The 26,189-nt window shown below is 34.0% G+C and overlaps 3 protein-coding genes and 1 pseudogene across 5 annotated transcripts; all 4 read right to left on the bottom strand.

The window, feature by feature from the left end:
* Nucleotides 1-5,350: 5,350 nt before the first annotated feature.
* LOC7483936 (transcription factor HHO2) lies at nt 5,351-7,910 on the bottom strand. Its single transcript, XM_024606281.2, has 5 exons — nt 7,222-7,910; nt 6,822-7,129; nt 6,429-6,732; nt 6,251-6,327; nt 5,351-5,790 (listed from the first exon to the last, which is right to left on the bottom strand). Exons 1-5 carry the CDS (start codon nt 7,340-7,342, stop codon nt 5,455-5,457), a joined length of 1,146 nt encoding a protein of 381 aa, XP_024462049.1. The 5' UTR covers nt 7,343-7,910; the 3' UTR covers nt 5,351-5,454.
* Nucleotides 7,911-12,525: 4,615 nt separating this feature from the next.
* On the bottom strand, nt 12,526-15,202 carry LOC7483935 (alpha-mannosidase 2-like; annotated as a pseudogene).
* A 2,923-nt stretch (nt 15,203-18,125) lies between these two features.
* On the bottom strand, nt 18,126-19,160 carry LOC7483932 (allene oxide cyclase, chloroplastic). Its single transcript, XM_024605953.2, has 2 exons — nt 18,908-19,160; nt 18,126-18,815 (listed from the first exon to the last, which is right to left on the bottom strand). The coding sequence occupies exons 1-2, from the start codon at nt 19,158-19,160 to the stop codon at nt 18,292-18,294; spliced, it is 777 nt and encodes a 258-aa protein (XP_024461721.1). The 3' UTR covers nt 18,126-18,291.
* Nucleotides 19,161-19,259: 99 nt separating this feature from the next.
* LOC112323214 (methionine aminopeptidase 1B, chloroplastic) lies at nt 19,260-25,718 on the bottom strand. 3 transcript variants are annotated; one of them, XM_024605952.2, is made up of 10 exons: nt 25,494-25,718; nt 25,320-25,401; nt 24,990-25,227; nt 23,758-23,919; nt 23,652-23,693; nt 23,504-23,575; nt 23,158-23,237; nt 22,030-22,127; nt 21,439-21,486; nt 19,260-19,500 (listed from the first exon to the last, which is right to left on the bottom strand). In XM_024605952.2, exons 1-10 carry the CDS (start codon nt 25,621-25,623, stop codon nt 19,454-19,456), a joined length of 999 nt encoding a protein of 332 aa, XP_024461720.1. In that variant the 5' UTR covers nt 25,624-25,718; the 3' UTR covers nt 19,260-19,453. The 3 variants fall into 3 exon arrangements, with proteins under 3 accessions (XP_024461720.1, XP_024461718.1, XP_024461719.1); XM_024605950.2 differs by lacking the exon at nt 19,260-19,500 and adding an exon at nt 20,643-20,908 and having other exon boundaries at nt 25,494-25,715; XM_024605951.2 differs by lacking the exon at nt 19,260-19,500 and adding an exon at nt 20,885-21,303.
* Between the last annotated feature and the right edge of the window lie 471 nt (nt 25,719-26,189).

Below are 26,189 nucleotides of genomic sequence, written 5' to 3'. Positions count from 1 at the left end.
TTTTGAATTTATTTTTTTATTTAAAGTTTTAATTATATTTTATTTAGATTCATCAATAATAAAATATGGAAATCGGTTACTAGTTGTAGGTGTGCACAGTGCACAGGTTCATGACGGAAACTAGTTTAGATGGCAAAATTGTTCGTAAGTATTTGATGACTAGACTTGCGACCGGTAAAAAGATGGCAAGTTATTTATTTATTATAAAAAATTAACAAAAATTAGGTTAGTTTTTTTTTAAGTGTGTTTTGAAGTGTAATAGCGGTTGCTTTTTTTAAAAAAATTCATTTCAAAACACATCAAAAAAATATTTTTTTATTTTTTAAAAATTATTTTTGACATCAGCATATCAAAATAATATGAAAAAATAAAAAAAATATTAATTTGAAGTAAATAAAAAAATAAAAAAATATAATTTTTTTCAAAAATATTTCCAAAATACAATGTTAAACACACCCAAGGGTGGCAAAGCTCTTTACGGAGTATTTAATGCAGCTGCATTTCCAAACCTTGAACAATTTCTGTTTTAAGGGATCACATGCTGTAATAAATGCTGGAAAGCAGATGGATTAAACAATTTGCAGGCTTCTTGGTTCTTTTTTTATCGGTTTCAAATCTCTTGTTCTTCATACATTGTCCGTCCTTGAACTCATATGGACAGTTCAATGTACCAAAATAAGTCTAAATGGGAATGCCCACAAGCACAAGCACAAGCACGAACCCAGACTTGTCTTGTACTGAAAGTAGCCATTTCCATGGAGAGCCTTCATCAATTAAGATTTGAGGTTTTTTTCTGAAGCGGTCATGCAATAAAAGCATCAACATACTGTTAAACACACTCTCTCTCGGAATACACGGTAAAACTTCAAGTATCAACATTTATAAAAGCATCATGCCTTTGACATGGCAAAAAAAAAATGATATTCTTCTGATTTTTCTGTTAGGCCATCGGAATATTCAGAAGTCCCATCAGAATGACACTTCACCACGTAAACCAAGAAATGACTTTATTAGTTTTAAGTAGCTGCAGGAGTCATTTAGCCTTAAGATTCACTGAAGAGACACGTCTCCGTAGTTTTTTTCGCAATTTAGCACATTGAGATAAAAAATTGATATTTATATGCGTCGGTAACAACTCCCTTAAATTATAAAATGATATGACATAATTTTCAATAATAAAAAAAATATCAGAGATATATTAAAATTCTAATAATAATAATATTATTATTATAAAAAAATATTAACAAGACAAATTCAATAATATCAACAAAAATCATAAATGATGATTGGAGTGGATCACACAAGTCGTTAAAAGGTGACTAGTGCCTCATTTATTTTTAGATAACTTTAATGACCCACCATAATCACAATTGATAAATTTTCTTGGTGTTGTTAGATTTGTCTCGTCAAGATTTTTTCGATGGTGTCGTCATTGAAGTTTTAATATGTCTCTCAGGTCTTTTTTTATTTATTTTCTCTCTCATCTCTTCTCGTTATAAATTATAAAAAGAAAATTGAGAGAAAAATGAAAGAAATAGAGAAATTTTGGTGCACATCATTTGCAACTCTCTAGAATATATTATTTTTTAAACTATGATATTTTATTAATTTGTTTTTACTTATATATATATAAAACACTCCACGTCCCGTTGTTTTAATCATACCCGCCCCCCAACCATCTAAGTGGTGGCCCAGTGGTAAGAGTTTGGGACCAAGAGGTTTGCTTCATTTGTGGTCTCAGGTTCAAGCCCTGTGGCTGCTCATATGATGACCACTGGAGGCTTACATGGTCGTTAACTTCAGGGCCCGTGGGATTAGTCGAGGTACGCGCAAACTGGCCCGGACACCCATGTTAAACTTAAAAAAAAAAAAATCACACCCACCCCCCTATCTTCCTGTACTATAGTGTGTATTTTGCAAGTTCAACTCCAAGTCCCATGGATTCATGTCTATGTTTTACAAGATCTGCAACCAAAACATACCAAAAATTCATGCTCAAATACTAAAATATTACTCATCGATGAAAACCCTATCAATTTAAACAGAGGACACTTTATACATATATATATGTATGTGATTTTTGTAGACTGATAAAGAGATGTAAATGTATGTTTGACATTGTGGTTTAAAAAGACATTTTTAGTTGTGGTTTTAAAAAAGAAAATCTAAAAAAATGTATGTTTTGTAAAAATATTACAAAAGGATTTTTATATGTAAAATAATAAAAAAAACAAGTCTCCATTAATAAAAAGTATGTTATTTTTATAAAATCAAGATTTAAAATTAATGTAATTTTTATTTATTTATTGGTTGATAAAAAATATAAGTTACCACAACATTAAATCTACTTTGAATGACAAAATAAAAACTGGAATTTTTCAAAAAAATAATTTTTTTTCATATTATTTTTTATTTCTTCGAATTATTTTAATATATTGATATTAAAAATAATTTTTAAAAAATAAAAAAATATTTAAAAAAACTAATATTAATATATTTTCAAACACACGAGATGAGGTGTAAATGTATGGTTGGTTGGTCCCATGTGTACCAAGTACACCCTCTTGACAAGTAAAATATATTATAATTGGCATGGAATCTTGGACGGTAAGATTTTTAGGTATGAGTAGATCTCACCAGGGCGGCGGCGTTGTTTAGAATTGCATTATAAATTATAAATGGTGTTTTATAAATTTTTTTACTATTTAAAATTAAAATTTTATATTCCTGATATTTTTTTTATGTTTTGATATTAAAAAAATAAAAATAAAAAATTATTTTAATATATTTCTAAATAAAAAACATTTTAAAAAACAAATATACAAGCCTTTAACACCATGGTTGCCTGAATATAATTTAAAACGCCGAGAGAATATACCGGGACACCAAGATAATGATTACTCACGATGCACATTTCAGGTTTATATTTTATATAAGAAAAAAGCTCCCAATCAAAGTCGGCAGAGTAAAATTAAAATATGATACTATATGCGGTATATTCGGAGGTGGGCCATGGAATTGTACGCATTGGGAGAGTATATTTCTTTGTTCTGTTTTTTATTGCAAGGAACGTGTAGTGAGATAAATTATAGAAATTGCAGCAACTTCACACCCTTGTCCTATGCTTTGACGTGTCGGCCTGGCACAAAAATAATATTCTTGCATATTCGGGCTTGCATGCTCATTCTGGTATTTAAAGTATGCTTTCGTATCGTGATTGGACATTTGTTTGGTACAATCGTTGTTTTAAAATTTATTTGATTGTGAAAAATATCAGCGGGGATAATATTTAATTTAAATTGATGTTTTCTCCATTTCTGTGATATTGAAGAGAGAACACAATTTCATAGCCAAATTAATATCATATGCTATCAACATCTTTCTAAACCAAATACAAATTATTTTTTAGCAGCGAGTTTTTTTAAATCGGTGCCAATATCACCACTATACAAGCAAAATATTACATAAAACATCACCTTCTTCTTTGTTAGTGCCGGTTTGTTTTCACCGTCGATCACGTGTTTTCAACAAAAAAATTATTTTTATTTGAAATTATTTTTTATATTTTTAAATTATTTTGATGTGTTAATATTATAAATAAAATTTAAAATATATATTATTTTAATATATTTATAAATAAAAAATATTTTAAAAAAACAGTCACTATCAATCTTTTTCGTGTAACATGTTGTCATTAGGACAGCTAGTGTATATCCCCGTCCAATATGCAACATGGATCACCAATTATATTGGTGAATCCCCCTGTTACAGGTTTCCAAGAATCGGCTCAACATCATGCAATATTTTCTTCAATCAATGCAGAAACTACCAAAAACGCGTTTATAAGTAGTGTCGTTGACTAAGCTTTATCAGAATTGATTCAATGATACCACTGTGATCCACAATTCCACATCACTAGCTAGCTAGCTCGGCAAGCAAGGTCTCTTGTAAGGTTTGACGAATCCTTGCATCTCACGACCCTATAACTTTCCGCTCCTGTATATATATATATTTTTATTTCTTGTGCCAATCCCCATTCAAGTAATGCTAGAAATCATTCCCTGAATCAGTCCTCATATCGGTCCATGAACAAAATATTGTGCCAATACACTAGTTAGGGTTACTCTTTTCTTATACCTAAGATTTTTTAGTAACCTTCCAATATCAACTCAATTGTCTTCAAATTTTTTATATTTTTTTTGGCTACAAAAACGATGCTCCCATAAAAATCTTTTGAAAGGAAAAGGTCACGGATGTGGCTGACTACAAATTTGTTCCAAGAAAATTGCGTTTTTACAATCAAAAGTTGGGCCTCTATGTATGGTAAACACATTCAATTCGATATTTGAACATGTTTAGCACCTGCTTTTGTATGGTAAGGTAAAAGTTAATTAAATGCAGAAAGGTGCTTATCACATTCTCTCATTTTCACATTGTATCCCTTCAGTTCGAAATTAAGAGCTGGGCGAAAAGATATCTGATGTGGGCAGTGCCGATTTTTCTTGGTAATAATTGAGAAAGAACTGTGTTATCCGCGCATGGACAGCAATTTGAGATATTATTGTTATTAGATGCCCATCTAGTTTTTATTGGTATTTCCTGAAATTCCATCCCCGAAAATTAAAAAAATTGAACAAATATCTTTAATTATCTCTTTGATTGTTAATATACGGAGTGTGAGGGACACAATTTAAACCCAACCACTTTTTTCTTTTTTTTTAAAATGTGAAGAATTCGGCTTCAGCTATCTATTTCCTTCATAGAGATTTCTGGACAAGTCAAGTTTTTCTTTTCTCTTTTCTTTTTTTCTAGGAGGGAATGAATTTGTTGCTTAAATGGCCGTTGGTCAATGTTTTGATGGTGATATTGTTAGACGAAGGCCATTGCTTGGAAATTAATCAAGCATTTCCCTGAATTCCAATGATGTTTCCTTCGAAATCAAGCCGTTCCCAATAAAAGAATAGTAAGAAAAGAACCATTCGATTGCAAGCAAAGTGGCGAAAAAATAAAAAATAGAAAGCGGCCAGGGGCCAATATTGCAATTGACCTTTCGTTAGTTGCTTCTTGTCCTAGATACACGATAAATGACCTGTACCAGAACAACAGAAGTTCGTATGTTAAGGAATATATAGATTTGTGTCCGGTAAGCATTTGATGCCTGCTGCATTGTCTTCTGATCTCTTACCAGTGTAATTTATTTGTCTGTCTTCAATCTTATGGAAACCTCAATGGTCGTAAAGTACATGGATCATTATTCATCTTTTCAGCTGACGAGTTGCCAAATTAAGAAAAAAATGGTAACGAGAAAATAACACATCAGAAAACAAGAAAAACAAGTTGCACCCGAAGATTCAGAATGATGTCTATCTCATTACATATAGCCTTTGATCTATAGTGTTGGTTACAAAAATTCTAAACCACTCTTATGCAATGGCAGTCAAAACACTGGGGATGTTACGTTGTTGTAGTATGTGTGGAGGAAGATGTAGCAGGGGAATTATTAGAATGAGCACCCCCTTCACTATGACTGCCCCCTCCTTCTGATTGCAAGGGCTCATATTGTACATGGTGTGGCTTTTGAGGGACTGTGGGTGGTGCTGCAGCTATTGGTGCATAGATTCCGTTGGCAGCGGAAATAGGGGAAGTTTCCGCTGAGGCGGTTGTGGCAGCCACTGCTGCATATTCGGGTGGTGGAACCCAGATACCACCAACAACTACAAATTGTGGTGCCTGTTGATTGCTGTTATTGTGGATAGTAGGGCTTGGTCTTCTTGTATGCAGACGGTATTTCTGAAACAAATGAAACATAAAACAGGATTAATGCTTTGCTTGATTTCACATACAAGACATAAATAAACAGCTGAAATTTTTAGTTCCTTTGCTGGTTTTCCATCCACTACATGGCCGGCATAATAAAAATTCTCGCCTTTTATAAAAAAAAAAAAACCAGCATATACTTCATTCTATTTCTGCGCATGAAGATCATTATCTTGAATCTGTTACGCCAGATCTGTATTTTTCCAAATTCAGAATTCCTAAGCAAATAGTAGACAATCCTGTCTACGAACCCAACTACATGTTCACTAATTTTTCCACTGGCATTCAAGCAAGCTTTCTACCCAGCTTCAACTTTTTTCCAAGCAATGCGGGTTCAAATTATCAACCTGGTGGATTTTGATAACCATATTCCATTTTCCTAATTGAAGATAAATTTATGAATAACAGCGTATGTATAATCATAGATAGCAACCTGTAAATGACTCTTGACTTCATCATTAGTAAGTCCATCCACCTTCATTAGCTCCCTAATTTGCTTTGGTGTTGCAGCTGCATTACATTAAATCACAACCACATATCAACACAAATTCAATTCACAGCAATGGCACAACAAAACCATAACCTCCCCTCAAAAAGAATCACTAACTCACCATGTGAACCACCAAGCTGTCGAAGAGCATGTAAGAACCTTCTATGCAGCTCAGGTGACCAACACCTTCTTTGCTTTCTTTGATTTCCCCCATCTATGTCTTCCTTTTTATTGCTTCCACCACCAATCCCTCCTGTCGCAACAACCGCTGTTGAACTTGTTGTGGAAGCGGGCACTGAAGTTGGTGCCTTGGCAATTGCCTGATTACTAGTCTTCCCTATACTTTTCTCCCTGTGGAAGGGCTGAAATGCACCTCCAGCCCCATTTCTTTTCACTTCTGTCACCGCTGCCTTTCTTGGCAGATCCTGCAAGAATCAAACACGCAAAGTAAAAACCATTGTTTTTTTGTCTCAATTTTCTCATTAACCCACACAAGGGTTGGCCATTACAGTACCTGTTTTTGTGGTAGATCCGGGGAGTGATTCCACAACTGGACAGATCTAAGCCAATCAGATTTCTTCTTGTGATCATTGTTACCGCTGCTGATGCTAGTCTTGTTTCTCTTACTATTATCATGTGATTGCTGCTCTTGATGATCGTCATTTTCATTATCATTTTCATCATAAGAGTGAGTTCTCTTGATAGGAATAAATTCCTCTAAAACCGGCCCTTCACTTGATGTCTGCTCAGAGCATTCTGATTGTCCATGCATGTTATACTCCGTAGTTGTCCCTGATAACTCCCTCTTACATGCCTCAATCGCTGCAACAAACACACAAACTTCAAAAATTCAATCTTTCTTTAGCTCGCCAAAAAAATGGTCCAAGATTTTTTCTTAAAAAAAGGCACAAAACCTTGAGTAACAAGCTCTAAACACAAAGGAAGCTCGCGTTCAAAGACTTGAATCTTGCGTCTTTCTTCTTCTAAAGCTTCTACATATTCACCACACCTTTGTATTTTCTCAGCAAAATCCATTCTTTTTTGTTCAAATAACTAACTCTCCAGTCTCGAGAAGAGGTAGTTCCTTTTTGACTTCTTGATATTATTCTTGGTGGTGATGGTAGCAGAAGAAGCGAAGATAGATTATAAGTAGAAGCACAGGTGGGTCGATCTGTTAGAAAGCATAGATAGATCCGAAAAAACAAGAAGAATATGGGATCTAAGTAGAATCACAAGATGGAATAAACTTGACAACCAAGCAAAAAAAAAAAAAACTACTTGTGTAATATACACACACACAGTAAAGCTAGCTAGCTAGCTTGTACTCAGAGAGAGAGAGAGGGGAAATACTGGTGAGACCTGTAAAAGAATAAGATAAATAACAAGGGATTGGCCTCAGAAACTATGGTTGTAGTCAGAGAGAAGGAGAGGGGAGAGGAGAAAAGCAAAAGCATGGCTTGGTTACGAAGGCATGAGATCGAAGTCGGGGCGTCGCATACAGAAACGAATCTTGGATGTGCGGTGTATCCTTGTTTAGAGAGAGAAAGAAGAAGGTACGGGGTTGAATATTCGAGGGCGTGATTCCATTTTCGTCAATCCGTTGTGGGCTGGCAATGATGTCAGCTTTTTGTCCTTCCATTATCTGGGCGAGTTGTATATTTAAAAAACAATGTCTCGTTCAAATTCATATATATATATATATATATATATATAAAACCAATTTAAAATTTTATAAATATTCAATAATAAAAAAATAAAATTTAATATCCAATTAACAAGAAAAAAAAGATAAACTGATGTGGTATGAGAGAAAAAAACGAGAGAAAAAATAGGTCACTAGGACATACCAATGTTCTATTTTTGACACATTCAATATTGTTAAAAAAATTTCAATGAGATGATTTTAATCATACATTGAAAGACCACCAAATAAGTTTAAAATTGATTATGATTTTTTTTTCAGAGTTAATTTATGATTAATTATGATCTTTTTTGGTAGTCTCCCAAGATGTGATTATAATCGTTTCGTTGAGATTTTTCTAATAGTACTAGGTGTATCAAAAACAAAATGTCAATATGTTCTTGGTGATCTATTTTTTTTTCTTTTCCATTTCTCTCGACTGCCACATCTCCTTATCTCTTTTTTTTTTTTGCCACTGAATCTTGAATTTCATCTTTTCACCATTATAGCTTCATAAAATTTTGAGTTAATTTTTGTTTATGTTAATTATTTTTTTAAAAACATACATTTTGAAACATGACTATACAACTATTATTGAGAATAGCAGTTATGTATAAAAATAATATTTAGAAACATGGTTGTGTTAGAACTGTATTATTTCCCAAATATTTTTCCAACCTATATCATTCTCTCAAGATTTTTACTAGACTATGTTATTTTAAAAAAAAAAACATCATTATCTTCAAATAAGATCAAAATACTTGTCTTTTCCTTGTTCTCACCCTCATAAATTCAAATAATTATTTTTTACTTTCTAATTTTACTAAAATTATATGTTAGTTTTAATATTTTTTAAATTTCAAAAAATAAATGGCAGTAAATTTTTATTGCTTGCTTTTAAAAACACTAGGTCAATTAGAGAACTGTCCAATATTGTTTGTAATCATCCTTCTATCTATTACTAGATAGTTGTTTCGCATTTCACCGCAAGTCGAATTGATTTTCTTACAACGTAAAAAAACCAATGTTTAAGTGTTGCTTAGTGTTTCTAAAGAAACCAGGAGAGAATTGATTTAGTGTAAGACGGTCAAAACCTGGGTTGATCCATGTTTTAGTTAACCTGAGGCAAATCCAGTTAAAATATGGTCAAAACTCGTTGATTATTTTTTTTTTCAAAATGGTATCATTTTGATTTTTTTTTTTTACAAAAAAAAAAGATTTGATTGACTTAGGTTAACTTAGGTCAACCCACTTGACCCGTGACCCGATAGTTGTCCCGGATTAACTCTCGGGTAGAGCATAGAAACAATGAGAAAAACCAAGGAGACCAAATCCAATAAATCAAATGTCGAATGATGAAATAAAAAAATAGCAACTAAGAGAATAAAGACCTCATTTGAAAAAAAAAAAAATTGAGGAGACAAACTAGAATTTTGAATTAAAGAGCAAATTTGAAAAAAAAAGCATTAAATTAAAAAATAAATCCAAAATAAAAAACAAAAATCAAGAGAATGAGGACCAAATTCATAAAAAAATAAAATTATGGATCTAAGGATGAAATTAAAAATAAATTAATTTTTGATAAAAGGGCTAAGAATCAAAATTAGAAATCAAAATATTGAGGTCAAACCTTAAATATTATCATAAAATATTGAATTGAAAGGGAAAATTGAAAAAAAAAATCAAATTCACAAAAGAATCCAAAACAAAAATAAAAATCAAGATAATGAGGACCAAATATGAAAAAAAATAAAAATTAAGATCATGGATCTAATGATGAAATTGATAAAGAAACTAAAATTTAATAAAAGAGCCAAGAATCTAAATTAGAAATCAAAACATCAAGGGTTAAACCTGAAACATCATAAAATAAAAAGGACAAATTTGATAGAAAAATTAAATTTTAAACGATCAAATTGAAAAAAAAATGAAACTTGATACAATTAAAAAAATAAAAACCAAATATGATAAACTTTACAAATAACACACTCACTCAATTGATTTTTTGCAAGGATTGTATATTTTTTAAGGTTAAAAAGAGAGAAAAAAGAGGGAGAAAAAAAATATCGTTGGAGCTCCATCGTGTGTGGGGCTGCTACACACGTCAGACCACCATGAAGGAGGTGGCAAGACGCATCAAATGCTGCCCTAAAATGTGGTGTTCGACCATTGGAAGGCACCATATATGCCAATAACTTCTTATTTTTTAATTTAATTTATGCAAATATCAAATTGTTTCTGACCCCATACAATATTAACAGAAAAAACATAATAAAAAGAAAAGAAAAACTTTTAATTTTATTTATAGATTATTTGATTCCAAGGGCACTTCAATAACTATATTGCGCTGAGAAAAAGTAAAAACCAAAAACATCCCTACTCTTATTGTTAAGAAAATTAAACTTTTGATGGTGTTTTAGATATTATATCGTGTAGATCAAAGATTAAAAGATTCATATATCCTTATTTAATCTTGTAATAGCAAATATGTCCCGTGAAAAATACTATAAGAGTTGAATTGTCAAGGGTAAAACAATAATTTAGTATAGAAATTCATAATAAAATATGAGCAATGAGTTCTTTTTAGTTTTTGTTATGATAAATAGGTAGGATCCTGACATGGATTTTGTTTTTATTTTCGTTGAAGCTATTGCTTATACCCATGGAATATACGAATATACCAAAGGTATCTATTTAAACCTTATTCACCGCATATCGTTATCACTAAAAATTATCTTTTGAGATATTGATTAAAAAAATCACAATTTTTTTTTTATATTTTTCTCAGACCGTTACCAAGAAGTCAAACGCACACTAAGGAGGAACAGAGATCTTGTGAGTTGAACCTGAGCGTGAATACGCACTGACGATGCGGCGTGTGATTAGGTCTGAAGATAATGCATAGTACGTGATCCTTCTTGTTAACGTGGCTGGCTTTTCACGCCTTGTAAGGGCGGCCAAACCCCAGTTCCCACGTCCCATTCCCTCCCCACCTCCTCCACTCTTTCCTTGTTTTTGTGCCTTTCCTAATCATTAATTCCCCTACTCGCTATTCAAGCGCGTGAGTCAATTTCATAAATTATTTTAAATTAAAAAATTAAAGAATAATAAAATTAAAAAAATCAAATTTTATAAATTATTTTAATTAAAAATAATAATATAAAAATATGTACCAAATCTGATATATAAAAAAAAGTTGAAAAAAGATAAAATTGAAAACAATTTATAATTTCATAAATTATTTTAAATAAAATAAGTAACGATAAAAAATAAGAACCGAAAGTGATAGATAAAAAAATAATAAGAGAAAAATAAATAACAATTAAAAAAATAAGAAACAAATTTTATATAAAAACAAAATTAAATCAAATTCTAATGGATGAAATTGAAAAAAGAATCAAAACAAAATATATAGCAATAAAAAAATTAATGACTAAATTTAATATAATCAACAAATAACATGATATATTTTTTTATTTTTTCACAACTTCTGAAAAGTGTATTCATCCCAAATTACCTCGTTTGTTTAATGAAAAATAATTTTCTAGAAACTACCTTTTAATATTCATTTATCATAAAAAATTGGTTAATGAAAAATACTTTCTAATTAGAGAAAAATATTTCAAAAATTGGTGTGATTTTTTTTTTAAAATTTCCTTTTATTTTGAATGGAATGCACTTTTTAGAAGTTACAAAAAATTTAAAAATACCATGTTATATCATATCAAATTTGGTCCTCAATTTTTTAATTGATATATATTTTGTTCTGATTTTTTTTTCAATTTTATCACTTAAACTTTGATATGATTTGATTTTTATATCGATTTTGTCCTCGTTATTTTGATTTTTATTTTTTTCCTCTTACCTTTTTTTTTTAATTGATTTTTTACCAATCATATTCGTTCCATTCTCTTAATTTTTATTTATTTTATTTAAAATAATTTATAAAAATAAAACTTTATTTTTAATTCCATCCTCCTTCAACTTTTTCATATGTTAGATTTGGTTCTCATTCTTTTAATAAACTTGAAAAAAAATTAAAACATTGATAAGTTATTTTCTAGCTTATTTTTTTATGGCATAGCTAAATATTAGAAAATATTTTCCAACTTATTTTCTATGATACTTTCAAACATAAAAAAAAATCACTTTCCATATAAACTACTTTCTAGCAAACAAATTAATAAGGAAAAACACATTTTTGAAAATCAAGTTTAATTTTTCTTTGACTAGAAAGTGTTTTTAATTGATAAATTTTATTAATGGTAAACAAAAAAATAAATTAGAAACTGATTTTTATAAACTTTTTTCCATAAAAAAAAGAAGTCCTAGGACCCATTTCACCATAATTGATAAAGAACGCTCTATTTTTTTTAAATAGAAAGATAAAATATAAAAACTTTCATTCAAATGAAACAAAACCGGAGATGAAACCAAAAGAAAAAAAAAACAAAGTCAGATCCAAAAACACATAAAATTAATTTTGAATTTATTAAAAAGAACAAGGAAAAGGAAGTGAATTTAAAAGGGAGGACGACGGTGAAAGATTCACCAGGCTACCATGGTTTTTTCTTTTAAGAAACAAGATAAAGATGGCTAATTCATTATGTACGAGTACATGGTTTCTTCTTCTTCAAGGCACCGATGCTTTTTAGGAAATCATGGAAATTATTTCTCTCCATAATTGACTAGCTCATCAATTTCAGATACAGATAGGTCCGTGTGATGTTTATACAAGTACTAGCAACAGGTCTTTTCTTTTAGCAAATGAAATTAACTCCGTGCACCAATAGAAGTTCAGTTTGATATTTTCTGGCTTATTGGTCGAGATGTTCTAGGTGGGACTTAGGGTAGATTTTTTTTGCCCTCGCCTGAAATGTGAAAGATCAAGGAAACAAAAGAGAAAAGAAGCGATCGGTGCCTCTTGCAATGGATAATTCAAGGGAGCACTAACACAGTGAGGGAGAAAAGAAGGGCTGAAGGGAAGAGGATTGGAAACAAGATCTAAAGTGGAAAAAATGTTAAACTCAAAAAGAATGTGAAAGATCGCATTCATTGGGCGATTATTATCCATCCCTCCTTGCCCAAGACCATGTCCATCATCTCTTTACAAACGACAGTCAAGCCTGATCTCTAACCATCCATCATTTTGAGTTATTTTCCGCAGCAGACCATGCTTGATATCAAAGTTGAGAGTTTGATGTTGATTTTGAATTTCATCCACGCCACCTTCAATTCTGGAGCAGTCATATGGAGCAGGGCAAGAAGATACATTGGACATCGAGAAGTATTCAAGTCTTGCTGGTTTTGCCTTGTCACATCTCTCAAAGCCATTAGCAACATAATATGTTTGCAACCCCATGGCAGGAACAGAAGCTTTCCAGAGGACACTATGCCTTCCAGTAAAAGTTTTGCTTTTATCTTGCTGCTATTCAGAGGACGCTTGACTTCGAACACAAGTCCAGTTTGAATCCAGAATAGTAACATCTGGCATGTTAACAATAGGCATCGCAATTTCTTCTCTACTTTGCTCCAACGGATTAGAAAACTCAACATATTGTGAGGTTCCTTCGCGAGCATTGATTGCCTTAAACTCTGGTTGGACATCATATTTAGACCTCACCTGTTCTGACTCAAACTGGGATGGGTTACGGTCAGATTTATCATGGCGAATACCAAGAAGTACTTCAATAGCTTTGGACATGAAAATTTGCAAGCCCTGTAAACAATTATGCATTCGAGTTCCGTAGTCCCAAATAACATGATACTTAGCAGTGCCAGTTACCCCGTCCTGATGTTGGAAAAGAACTAAATTCCCCATTGCAGTAGTCATCTTGTAGGCAAAGCCTGTGGGCAATTTTTCACGTTGTGCTCTCTGGCAATAAGTACGCCACGAAGCCATCATTATCTCGACAGCACGAAGTCTTTGCTCTAGTACCCGATCAACAGCCTTAAAGAAAGGCCTTGAGATGTAATAGCCACTCCAATAGTCCTGTTGCCTATCAGCATAAGTAAAGAAGTCACCTGATAAAGATGGAAAATCCCCAACCTGATCAGAGCCAACCTCTACAGGAAGAGAATAATTTATCCTGTCAGACTTTCCACGAAGAGTTCGGAAGTACTCATCCAAAGTACCAAATTGTGCCCCTGCATTTAAACTCGGATTAGAGTTGACGTAATCAAATAACATTCGGTAATTCTGAAACTGAGCCTCTGCTTCATCAATACTGATGTAACAGAAATCATCACCAAGAGGAACAAGGAGAGTATTAGTCCGGTACAGAGTTAATTTCTTCCTGTATTGATCCAGTAGCTTTAGTGCTCTCTCCTGAATATTTTCCACTGGATGTTTGCCCCATGGACACAGTTCATAATTAAAGCCATGCATTCGAGCAAAATCAGTTTCACAACAAATAGCGGGCTCGGTCCACAAGTATGAGAAATATCACAGGAATAGAAGGGCATTATGTATATTAAAATATCAGTACTTCCCTCAGCATGCTCATTTGGATCTTCAAAGTCATCCCCACGAGGATCTACAATGCCTACTTGATCTCCATACTCCTCACATTCATCATCAACACCATACTCATCTTACATAGACTAAGCAGTCGTACTGGAGGTTGTTGTAAGTGTAACAGTTGAAGCAGGGACACTGAGTAAAGGCGCAGAACTATCAACTGGTTGAGTTTGCGATTTTGAAGTAGAAGCCGGGGATATACTGGACAATGAAAATCCAGTAAACGAACAAGTACTAGTAGTCCCTGAAGAAGTCATCACACTAGTTGTAGCAGAAGCAAAATCCGAAAACGAAAACAATGCAGAGCCAGTAGAAACAGCAGCAACACCTGTCCCAGCTGCAGTTCCTGAAGTCACACCGAATGCAGGCAAACTCAACCCCGAAGTAGTATTGCTAGTACTGGTAGAAGTAACTGCAGTAGCACCACTAGCTGGAGCAGAAGCATGTGTATTAGTTAGTGTGGAAAACAACGGCGATACAGTTGTGGATTTCGCTGATGAAGAAGAAGCTGCATTGCCATATAATGAAGGTTGTGAAGGTGCTAATGACTGCGTCCCAAACGAAAAAGAATTTGGTGTTGAAGGGGTTGATGTGGATGCGATAGCAGTGGTACTAACAATAGTTGGCGTTGAAGCTGGGGTGGTTTTTGGGAAAGAAAATCCAGTACATCAGAAGATTGGAGTAGAGCTTGCATTAAGGAAAAGAAGATCAAGAACCAAACAAATTAGTAGTGGTGCTGGTGGTTGAAGCAGTAGATGATCCTCCTAATTCCAGAGTGCTTGTGACAGACAGCAAATTATTTTACGTGTAAAAGAGCAAGTGCATCTCATCGTACTGCAATCTCCTCAATAAATAAACGGTTCGCTTGCCAACCCGACGAAGGCGACGATATGGTTGAGGAAAGTAACCGAGATTTTATAGTGGTGTGCTAAAGGAACTTTTCAAAAGTTCTCCAGCTTTCCAGTTTCCCTTTTCAACTGCTTCGCCTGCAATCTAAATCAAGAAATTACGGTAACATTTCTTCGTGCTTCGTTTCAAGGTATTGCAGAAAACTGGTTGCTCGTCAAGAGCCTCAAATCTTTGATGATCCTTGGATCACAAGATCTTGTAGCCCATCTCTTGAAGCCTGGATGGATGTGTTGGGCCCGTTGGTAACGAATAGCCCATAATTCTTGAGGATGTTTAAGGCCCAGTTATTACTTGACCTTGACAGAACGTATTTTAGTAATGCTCTCAAGAAAAAAAATATAAACAATCACAAGGGAGGATGTCGACCTTGACATGGTCTGCTAGCGACTCGAGATGAGTTTCTTGCAATCCTTCCTTTTTATCAACATCAACAGTAATAGTATTAATAATGGACCGACCGCCAGTGCCATCGAATCTTTTATATAAAAAACAAATGTTGATAACAGTAAATAAATCTAAATTGAGTGCCAAGACGAAGTAGCCCAAAATTAGGACTAATTAAATTGTAGTTCATCCGTTTATTTGACGAAATGCTATGATTTCCGAGCACAGTTTGGTGACATTTTTCCAAAGGACATATTAAGAGCATTCTTATAATTGGTTTATAAAGCTTGTAGGTTGTATTTAATTTATTAACTTAACATTCCTATCTGTTCTCTACAAGTAGATTATAGATTCTGAGTTTTATTTTTTCTTTATCTTTTCTTGAGAGATATTGAAAGAAAAAAAATGCAAGGCAAGTGAAAAAAAAAAAAAAATCAAAGATAACATGAATAAATAGAGCACCATATGCATAACATAGGCTGAACACTATCGCTCGATTGAAGGCCTGTTTAAGATTGTGGTAATGATGGGTGTTCAAAGTGTTTTTTGCTTAGAAATACATTAAAATAATTTTTTTTATTTTTTAAAATTATTTTTGACATCAATACATCAAAACGATTAAAAAACATAAAAAAAATTCATTTTAAACAAACAAAAAAAATCAAAATTTTTAAAAACGTAGTTCGCACTGTGTTTCCGAACACTCCCTTGACCCAAGCTTAATACAAGCACGGATCCCGTTCCATTCCAAAAGAAAAATTACTATTATTTGATCAAGTTCTTGTGCACAAAACTTCTATTGATTGATGCGTCATTAATATTTATTTATTTAATTAATTTTTTTTTAAATCATGTTGATAAAATCTTTTCATCTATTTATATTATGGATTTTAATAGTGTTTTGAGTTAAATTTTCTATGATTTTTAGCTGCTTTTGTGATTTTTTTCCTACCCTTTTATTTTTCTACTCTTATTTTTGTTTTGATTTTTTGGTTGTTGTTGGGTTTTTTTATATTATCCTTTTTTTATTCTCCCTTGTTTTAACGGACGGGTGGGTTGGTGTTGTGGGTATTTTAAACAATTATCTTAATTATGTATCTAATAAATTGGGGGAGAAAATATGCAAAATCATGTTAGAATGTTAACTTTCTTTTGTTGTCCCTTAGAGAGTTGAGGTATCAAGAAGGCTTTGCAGAGAGGTGAGAAAAGACACATTGATGGTTCATAAAGTAACGACGAGGATGATGCTTCATTATAAAAAAGAAAGGAATGAAAAAGTGTTCATTTCTTTCGGACTCATCTTTCTTTTTCTTTGTCTCTTTATTGATTAAAGGAGGAGGGTAGTGATTAATAATTTGAAAAAAACTTGCTATTGGAGGATCCTATAAAATGGCTACAATTATAAAACTATCAAAATCTATAAGCATCATCCTACTTCTACTACTACTATTACTATTATTTTTTTTATTTACGTGGGTGTCTGGGCCAGCTTACGCGTACCACGACTAATCCCACGGCTCACTGAACACCCTGCAAACCCAGTGGGCATGTAAAGCACCGCGGGGGTGACAGGCGTGCACATGAGGGCTCGAACTCAGGAGCAGCGGAAGAAGACAAGCCCCTCCCACCGCCAGGCCAAGACCCTCAGTGCATACTAGTACTACTACTATTATTATTAGTCATAGCTTTGTGTATCAAATGATAAATTTTTTATATAAAAATCGATCGTTTTGGTGATTTAAATCTTCCATAACAACAACCTTTTCTCTCTAAGTTAGATTTAATGACCCCCTCTCTTTTTTTTCACCAAAAATAAACTAAAAATTAAAAAAAAATAAAGTTTTGTATTAAAATATCATTTTAAATATTATAGGGATCGTTCACCTAATACCTTTAAAAGATAGGATGAAAATGAATTTTCCAAGAAAATTCTAAAGAATCACCTTGTTACACGTGTGTTTCACTTCAGTCCTTTAACTTTCAATTAGACCCTCACAACCAAACAAACATGTAATTAGGTTTCAATTTGAGCTTAATTGTGCAAAATATAAGATTAAGTTGCATAATTTAATTAATATTTATCGGATAGATAACTGCTTTGTATCTGGCACACCGCAATCTCTATTCTCTACCGGTGGCGAGGCCACCACTATCACCCCCTGATTGGTCCCGGATTGCAAGCCATCATGTGCATTAGACCTGATGACATCAATGTGTGTAGGAAGTACCTAATGCGTGCTATTTGAAGGTTATTTGTTTTCTTTACTTATTTTTTTTATTTTGATTGTTAATATATTAAAATATTTTTTTTTAATATTAATTCATTATAATAATATAAAAAATATATTAATTTAAAATAACGGCAACACTACAAAAACAAACACCGCCCCCCAGATACATCGTTGAGACTTAATTTCTCCGGCGAGAAACAAACATTGACTGGAAAGAAAATGGCAAAAAGAAATTAAGCTAAAAAATAAACAAAATGGATCATTTAGTGAAGTTTTGGATAATCCCACGAGGTTCCGTGGCCTTAGCAGCAGGAGCCGGTTCCACACTTGGCGATGGGGTGACTGGCTGTCCCAGAAGTTCAGCTGGCAAATCAGGTATTCCCTTCAAATAGAAAGTGTAAAACAACTTGAACGGAAACACAAGTTGCTGCAATTTGACCTGTCCATACACACCCTCAAAGATCCCAGACCCACCAGTCACAGCTAGGTAGGTATCCTCATAGGTCAGGTATGCTCCTTGTACTGATATGTGACCATAATCACCAAAGTAGAAGCTGTATGTTGCCTCATATCTATCACCTTTCTTTTCTGGCACATTTTGGATTAGTACACAGAGACCAGAAGTTATGCCTAGCCGTTTCTGTAAGTCTCCAGAGTAAAGCTTGTTGGAGAAAGGCACAAGGTCACCGAGAGAGTTTTGGGGTTTTTGACTCAGTTTTAAAAAGGCTGGGCTGCCTCTGTCTCGCTCGTTGATTTCATACACATTCAGCTCTTGAACTTTAGCTAAAAAAGAGAAAATCACTTCATCAATCAAGTAATATAAACAAGATCATTATTTTTAAAGCGAATTATATTGTTTAAGTAGTTTAACTTACTTGGTTTTGGAGATACTGGAGGGGACCTAGGCTTCTTGTTGAAGAAGAAAGCTCTGGTGGTGAAGTCCCCGGAGCTTCTTTTTGTTGAGAAATGATCTTGATCACGATTTGCTTTGGAGAGTTTGAGGTGTTGAATTGCAAAGCCTTGTGAGTGAGTGAAACCCAATTGTTGTTGGGATTGGAAGAGAGATTGGGATCTTGGGTTAGAGAGTTTGAGAGAAGAGACTGGCTTGAGAGAGCTGGTAGAGGCCATTGATGATGCCGGTGACGATAGAAAGATAGATAGAGGAGAGAGTGCCAAGAATCAAGGTGGGCAGCTCAAACTATGTAGAAATGGTACATAGAGAGAAGATTTTTCAAATATTTCATGTCGAACACGTGGGGATTTTATTTTTATTTTTATTTTTTTCGTGGAAAGTGGAGAAGTGGAGCTGGGCCGCATGTGAACGATCGTCATGTGGAAAGATCAAAATCATTTAATTAAATTTCGTGGAGGGTGCCTCTCATTTGGCCTATGGTAGCAATAAACTTGCAAGCAGCTCATTTCTATGAACATGGTCGGTTGGTAGCTTGGATGGAGCTTCCTCTTCCCTCTACAAGAACAAGACAGTCGTTTAGTAATTCCATTAATGGCTTCAAAAAAAATAAAAACAATAAGCAATTTCAGAGCTTATAAAAACCATTCCAGATGAGGTATCTAATGCTATCTTTAGTGCTTCATTTCCTCAAGAGAATATACCAATGGGATCCTTAGTTACAAAACACCCACTTGCAAATTGGTGCATGTCCACCCCATTAGTGCACAAGAAGAGCTAGGGTTAATTCATTGACTATTCACCCACCCAGATTCAGGCATCACGGATTCCACACGAGGCAGGTAGGTGTTTCCAGGAAGTTACGGGTCAACACAATCGGACGGAGTAAAAAACGTGAAAGAAGTCTCTATTCCATGTCCTAGTCAATTAAATAAAATAAACTCCACTCCCCTGTCCAAAAGAAAACAACTATCGTGCTTGTCTCTAGTAGAGACTCGTGCGCCGTCTCAGAGACTAAGGTTCGAGAGAAATCAACATAGATAGATAGCATAAGCCTCAACAACAGTATAAATACCTGGACCTACAATCATAGTTGGCCCAGAACTAATTAAAATAAATACACAGGAAAAAAAAAAACAACCATGCTTGTCTTGTGACACTTGTCATCGAAAAAATCTTCCTTGCCTTATAAGTTTTTGGTTCGACCCTGAGGGCAAATCCTATATTCAGACAGTTTAACTTTTAAGAATACATCCCCACCTGTTCCTTGCCACAATAATGACATCGGCAAATGCTGGCCGTCATCGACTCAATAGATTCGAATCTAACCAGCATGCCCCATGATCAGATCAAATGGAGGGACGGCAGGCAACGAATGAAGTGAACTAAAGACGAGACCATATATCCTACTATAGTTTGAACTACAAAGAAAAAGTACACGAACGTAGAATCAGAATTACCTAAATCAATGATATAGTTGCCAAAAATAGAAGAAGAAGAAGAAGAAGAAGAGGTCATTCAAGAATAGTATAAGCATGTCTTAGGTATAGCAGAACTTGTCCAGCAGCCATTAATGGAAGTCTGATTTCTTCTATCTACTTTCCTAATCCATAAACTATAACCTGACTCGCATTGTTTGCCTAGTCCTTAGGAATTGAACCTCTCAAATCAAGATTTGCTTCTTTACCAATCTAGAATGATTAAATTTCAAGCATTTGAGGAACCCACATGTATAAAACCAGAATTGGATCCTACAGCATCTACTTCAAAAAATGTGAGGGAAAGATATTGGGGCCGAAAATATAATAAATTACAATGATTTAACACTTTGTCAAAATTTCCGCACCAGTTCTAGTAATTAAAATGGTATGCTCAAATTGTGCTGCAGGACTACCATCAGCTGTCAAAGTTGTCCAGTTGTCAGGCCACGTTATGCACTCAGTGCTTCCTATTGTAAGTATTGGTTCTGTAGAAAAAGGTTTAAAATGAGAGGCATAAAGGTGGTATGAAACAAAATAACAGTTGTTCAGCATTATACTTGTTTTTCCCCCCTTCAATGAAAAGAAATGTATCTGATTAGCATGGACACAAGGAATTTCTCTAATTATAGAACAGCGCAAGGTTTAATTAAAATGTCCTGACAATTTCATTTTGTTCACAAAATCACGGAAGATGCCAAATATACTCTATTTTCAGCTAGAAAACACTGATAAGGGTAGGATCGTGAAATGTGTACTGCTATATGATAATTGTGCGGTAGCTAGATTAGTAATGTCACTCTGGGTCCTCCTTGATGCAAACACAGCATGGTTCAGCGCAAGGAAATTGTGTACGACAAGTAAAAAGCATATTTGAAATGCACTACAGAATGTGTAGCAGATCAAACTAAAGGAAACAAGAAATAATAATGGATATGTGAAAAACTAAAGCAAGGATTACAGATTACAGTTGTCAAATAAAGGCAAACAACTCTGGAAATTTAGAAAATGAACTCACCAATGGTAAAAGTTTCACCTTCAACCATGATGCCAGGCCTGTCATTGCCTGACAGACAATTAGACAAAATTAGCAAATTTTTTAGGATGAATGTTCAACAGCATGTGAAAAAGATTTTTAATGAAACTACACAAGGAAGCTTTGTAGACAAAAAAATCAGTCCATCTTTGACTTGAACAAAGATGATGCATTTGAAGGCATTCCATTTGTTTATCCTTGAATAATAACAGGTCCATAAAAATATTTCCACTTTTTTAAACATTGGAAAATTAAAACGGATTATCAGTAGGGAAAATGAAACAAAAAAGGGATAGGCCTAAATAGTTCAGATAAGGCTTAGCTGAATTGATTTGAGTTTGTTGTTTGATATTCAACTGGCAAAAGAATTGACAGAAATTAGCCCAAAAGCAAGGATGATATACTGCTACTATGCCCATGAGCCACAAGGCCTCTTGAGTTATTAGTGCAAAGCACAGCGCAGAGAAACAGACCGGACCATATACAAAATGTTTCAACTTCACCTCCTTGAAACTTAAAAAAAATGGACAAAAAAAGCAGAACAGTAAAATATTTTTGTCAAAAGATACTTACGATTATGTAGTATTAATGGTTCAGAATGAAATACAGTCCCTACACCATGTCCAACAAAACGCTCCACCACACCATAACCATATTTTTCAGCATGCTCACTGAGACAATCATCCAAGTGTGTAATGTTATAAAAAGTTTAAGTCGCCATCAAATAACAAATACACAAGAATGAAGTTTTTATCCTCACCACAAATCCATCAAGTTCAGGTGATATTTTAGCAAATACAATCATGAAAAATCCGTTACTATACAATTAACTATAGATAAAAATATAATTGATAAATGAATTGATCAGACAGTAACTTCACAAGTTTTGTGTTTTTCATAAATTTTCCATAAAACTTTCCATAAATAAACCAATTACCATTGATCAGTCCACAACCAACCACAACACTTGGTAACAAATCATCCGATCTGTAGAAAGTAGGTTTAGGTAATCCAATTGCTTAACTCATAATCATATAAATTATCTAGGAAGATAAACAAAAGAAATGATGATTAATTACTATGAAAAGCTGTCATCAAATGAATTGTAGCTCCATTGTGAATGGTTTGTCTCTAATCCAGTTCTCTCTCCCTTTTATGTTTCAACTGGTTTTCCAAATTATACCTACAGTTATATCAGCTACTTGAGAGATCTACTCTATCCAGTGGAATTTTTTTCAAAAATGATCCTCAAGTCTAGTTTGCTTTAAGGTAACAGAAACTTAGTTCTATTCTTTTTAAGCAAAAGAACTAGGTTCAACCTTGTTAAAAGAATTAACTGAACTCAACCCTTCAAAAGAGGTTGCGTTTGGTTGGTGATTTGTTATACATATACAAGAATATGACTGCATTGAATTCCACTCATGTACTAGTAATTTTACTAGATAGATAAACATCAGAAATTTTCTGGGAAATAGGAAATGAAATAATATTGAAAAATTAAAAGTAATGAAAATAGTGCACAATAAATAACTAATAATCAATCAGGTTTAAAAAATGCTAATGACCTGTAAACTATTGCTATTTTATGTGAGTACCAAACTGTGAGAATGAATATCACACCATGATTCTAATATAGTAAGCCAGCACAGTAAAATTGTTCTCTTCCCATTCCAACCAAAAAAGGAAAAACAGCCACAATACCTAATTCTCTTTCCGATTTTCTTGAAACTAGCACCATCTTTACATAGAGCTATCCCTCTTTCCAAACACTCCTCAGTCACCTGCAGCAAGAGGTATAAATGAGGTCAATGCCTGAATAACATTTCTGGTGAATGCAAAACAGAAAAAAGGACTCAAATATCTATTATATCATCAATATAGAGGGATATGCAGGTTTCTTTGACAAAAATTGGCAAAGCAGGAATCAGTTGCCGAAGTACAACTTCATCGATTAATTAAAGATTGTCAAATAGTCATGGCTCCAATCTGCAAAGCTATCAACAAAGAGAAATAGCTGTTATTATTACTTGTACAAAATATAACTCACCTTCACGAGACGCATAAGAGCATCATTGACATTCCCACACAGAAATGTTTTTGAAGTGTCTCCATGATAGCCCTAGCAGGCAAAGGGAGACATATTATGTATAAGGAACCACCCAAGTTAATGATAAAATGGTGAATCAGGAACTTACATTTAAGTAGACCGTCACATCAATATTTATTATGTCACCATCCTGCACAGAAACAAATGTTTAGAAATGATCCACATGCATGTTAAACAAGCAGCAACAAACAGACCTGCAGCTGACGAGAGTCAGGTATTCCATGACACATGCACTCGTTAACTGATGTACACACACTCTTTGGGAATCCTCCATAACCAAGAGGTGAAGGATAAGCACCAGCATCAATGATCATCTGGTGCACTGCTTTGTCAATCTCATTTGTTGTCACTGATGGCTGATTGAGATAAAGAAACAAGTAAAGGCCGTATCAAAAGCATATAATCTTACAAATCTCTGGTATCAAATGCCACTAAGTATAAACATACCCAAAGGGTAATACACACACACACAGAGAGTGATAAATAGAGAAAAAAAAACAGAAAACATCCTCCTCCAAAATCATAAGAAAAAAAGAACCAATTTCGTAAAGAAATGTCAGGGGAAAATGAGAGCTTTTATCTCCTTTTTCCAGTTCTATTCTACCTTAAGAGCATAATTTCAATGCACGAAAGTTGAAGAGAATTTCTGTTCACAGGAACATGAAAACCTCAAAGGTGTTCAAGGGGCAGCGAGTTGAAAGGTCAAAATACTGGCCTGTCCTTAATAAGATAACCACACAATAATATCATAGGATTAATATACATACCGGCCTGTCCTTAATAAGATAACCACACAAAATACTGGCCTGTCCTTAATAAGCTCAAATTTGGAAAGTGGCAGATTGCATAAGTGTTAGCATTCCTAAGCAGGCATAAAAGTCATTTGCAATGAATTCTGATCAAAGCATGCTCATGCATAACACCTAGATAACAAGTCAATTAACAACTGACCACGACGTCAAGCAAAGGCTTTGACTGTTTAATGACTGTTAAAGAAATTTGTTATCATTAATTGACAGATAAACATTTGTTTTCCAGAAAATTATTTAACCAACGTGACAAGCATATGAAAACCAGAATCACCCTGCAGTTGACACAAACACTTCAGAAATGCTAAAAGATTGGAATTTGAAGTCAGGAAAATTAACTAAAATTCAAAAAAGTAAGAAATGGGACATTTTGCTTTGCTAAAAATTCCAGCTTTGCATCGTTGAAAGTGTTCACTAGCATATACAATGGCTTCTATCCCGTGAGAAATTTGTTTAACATTTGCTTGACTAACTATCAAAACATAGACTTGAACATTACTAGATAAAGGACCAAAACCTTAACATAAAACACCAAATCATTCAAAGTCAACAAGAACAAAAAAGTATAGGCATCTAAACAGAACAAAAACATAAAACATAAGGGAGCTCCTACTTACCCTAACCAATTTGCCAGCATTATCCAAAACGCGAGCAGCAAGCTCGCAGGCTGCCCTCATTTTAACAATCCCTTCAGAGTCATGAATCTGATGCTCACTAGAAATATCTGGCAACTCATTTGAACCTAAATATGGAGGCTTTGGAATATCATCGGGCACTGGCAACCTTGGCGATACTCTCCCCCGCCTCAATGGTGGCCTTTTTCTAAACTTAACCGTCTTTTGAAGCTCTCGTTCTCTACAAAAATTAAAGAACACGCAGCCAAACCAATCAAGAAAGTAAGCAAGTAACCATAACACAATCATCACTTCAAATTTCAAGAGGCGTACCTCCTGATTCTCATGCCCTCTTCTAGAGGTGAAACTCTCTTTGACAATACGACGAGTCGTTTACGATACTGTGCATTTTTTCCTGGATTTAGTAATTTGAAAGCATTTAGGAGGAGGACTACATTTTTGTGGAGTGAATTTAGTTAAAAAGAGTCAAAAGTTTGAGAATTTTACCAGTTGGAGGAGAAAAGGAAACTGGGGTCACGCTGAAAAGAGCTGACTTTGACCATGATGATGATGAGGAGGAGGAGGAGGAAAGTTGCAGAGGAGGAGGAGGGGAAGACATTGAAGCAGCAAAACCCATTTTTCTCTCCAGCAGACAACGAGAGTGGAAAGAAAGAAACGAGGATAAACCAGAGAGAGAGAGAGAGAGCGGGGCCGGTTTATGGATTAATGGGTCCGATGGTTCGGCATCTGACCCATTTTAGTATGGTCTGGGCCAGTTGTGGGTCTTTGTTATAAGGCCAATATTGTGATATTTGGACACTCCTTGACCTTCAAAATGTGTGATGGCAAATGCGTTGAAATTTCACTTGGGAGCACTTGACACATCCGTTTTCTTCTTTTATTTTGTTGGTACAATTCCATGCTGCTCACTTTACCAAGAACACTAGCCAGGCCAACAAAAGTGGAAGTATGCTTCTTCTTTTTTATTTGGGTTTGGCATGAAATACGAGAAATTTCTTGAACGAGTTTCTATGCTACCGAGAATAGAAACACAAGTCAAGAAAACGAGCTTGTCCTTTAATGTTATTGGAGAATGTTCTAGGAAGCTTTTAACAGCATGGCATCAAATTACCGAGAATGTTCTTTGGCTTTTAAGTTTTATGATGAAGTCCTGGGAGGGTTCCAAGAACACAACGATATCAC

Source organism: Populus trichocarpa, chromosome 8 (assembly GCF_000002775.5).
Source record: "Populus trichocarpa isolate Nisqually-1 chromosome 8, P.trichocarpa_v4.1, whole genome shotgun sequence".
In the NCBI taxonomy this organism is placed as follows: Eukaryota; Viridiplantae; Streptophyta; class Magnoliopsida; order Malpighiales; family Salicaceae; genus Populus; species Populus trichocarpa.
Note: the sequence above shows the minus strand (reverse complement) of the source record. Positions and strands in the feature narration are given on the sequence as shown.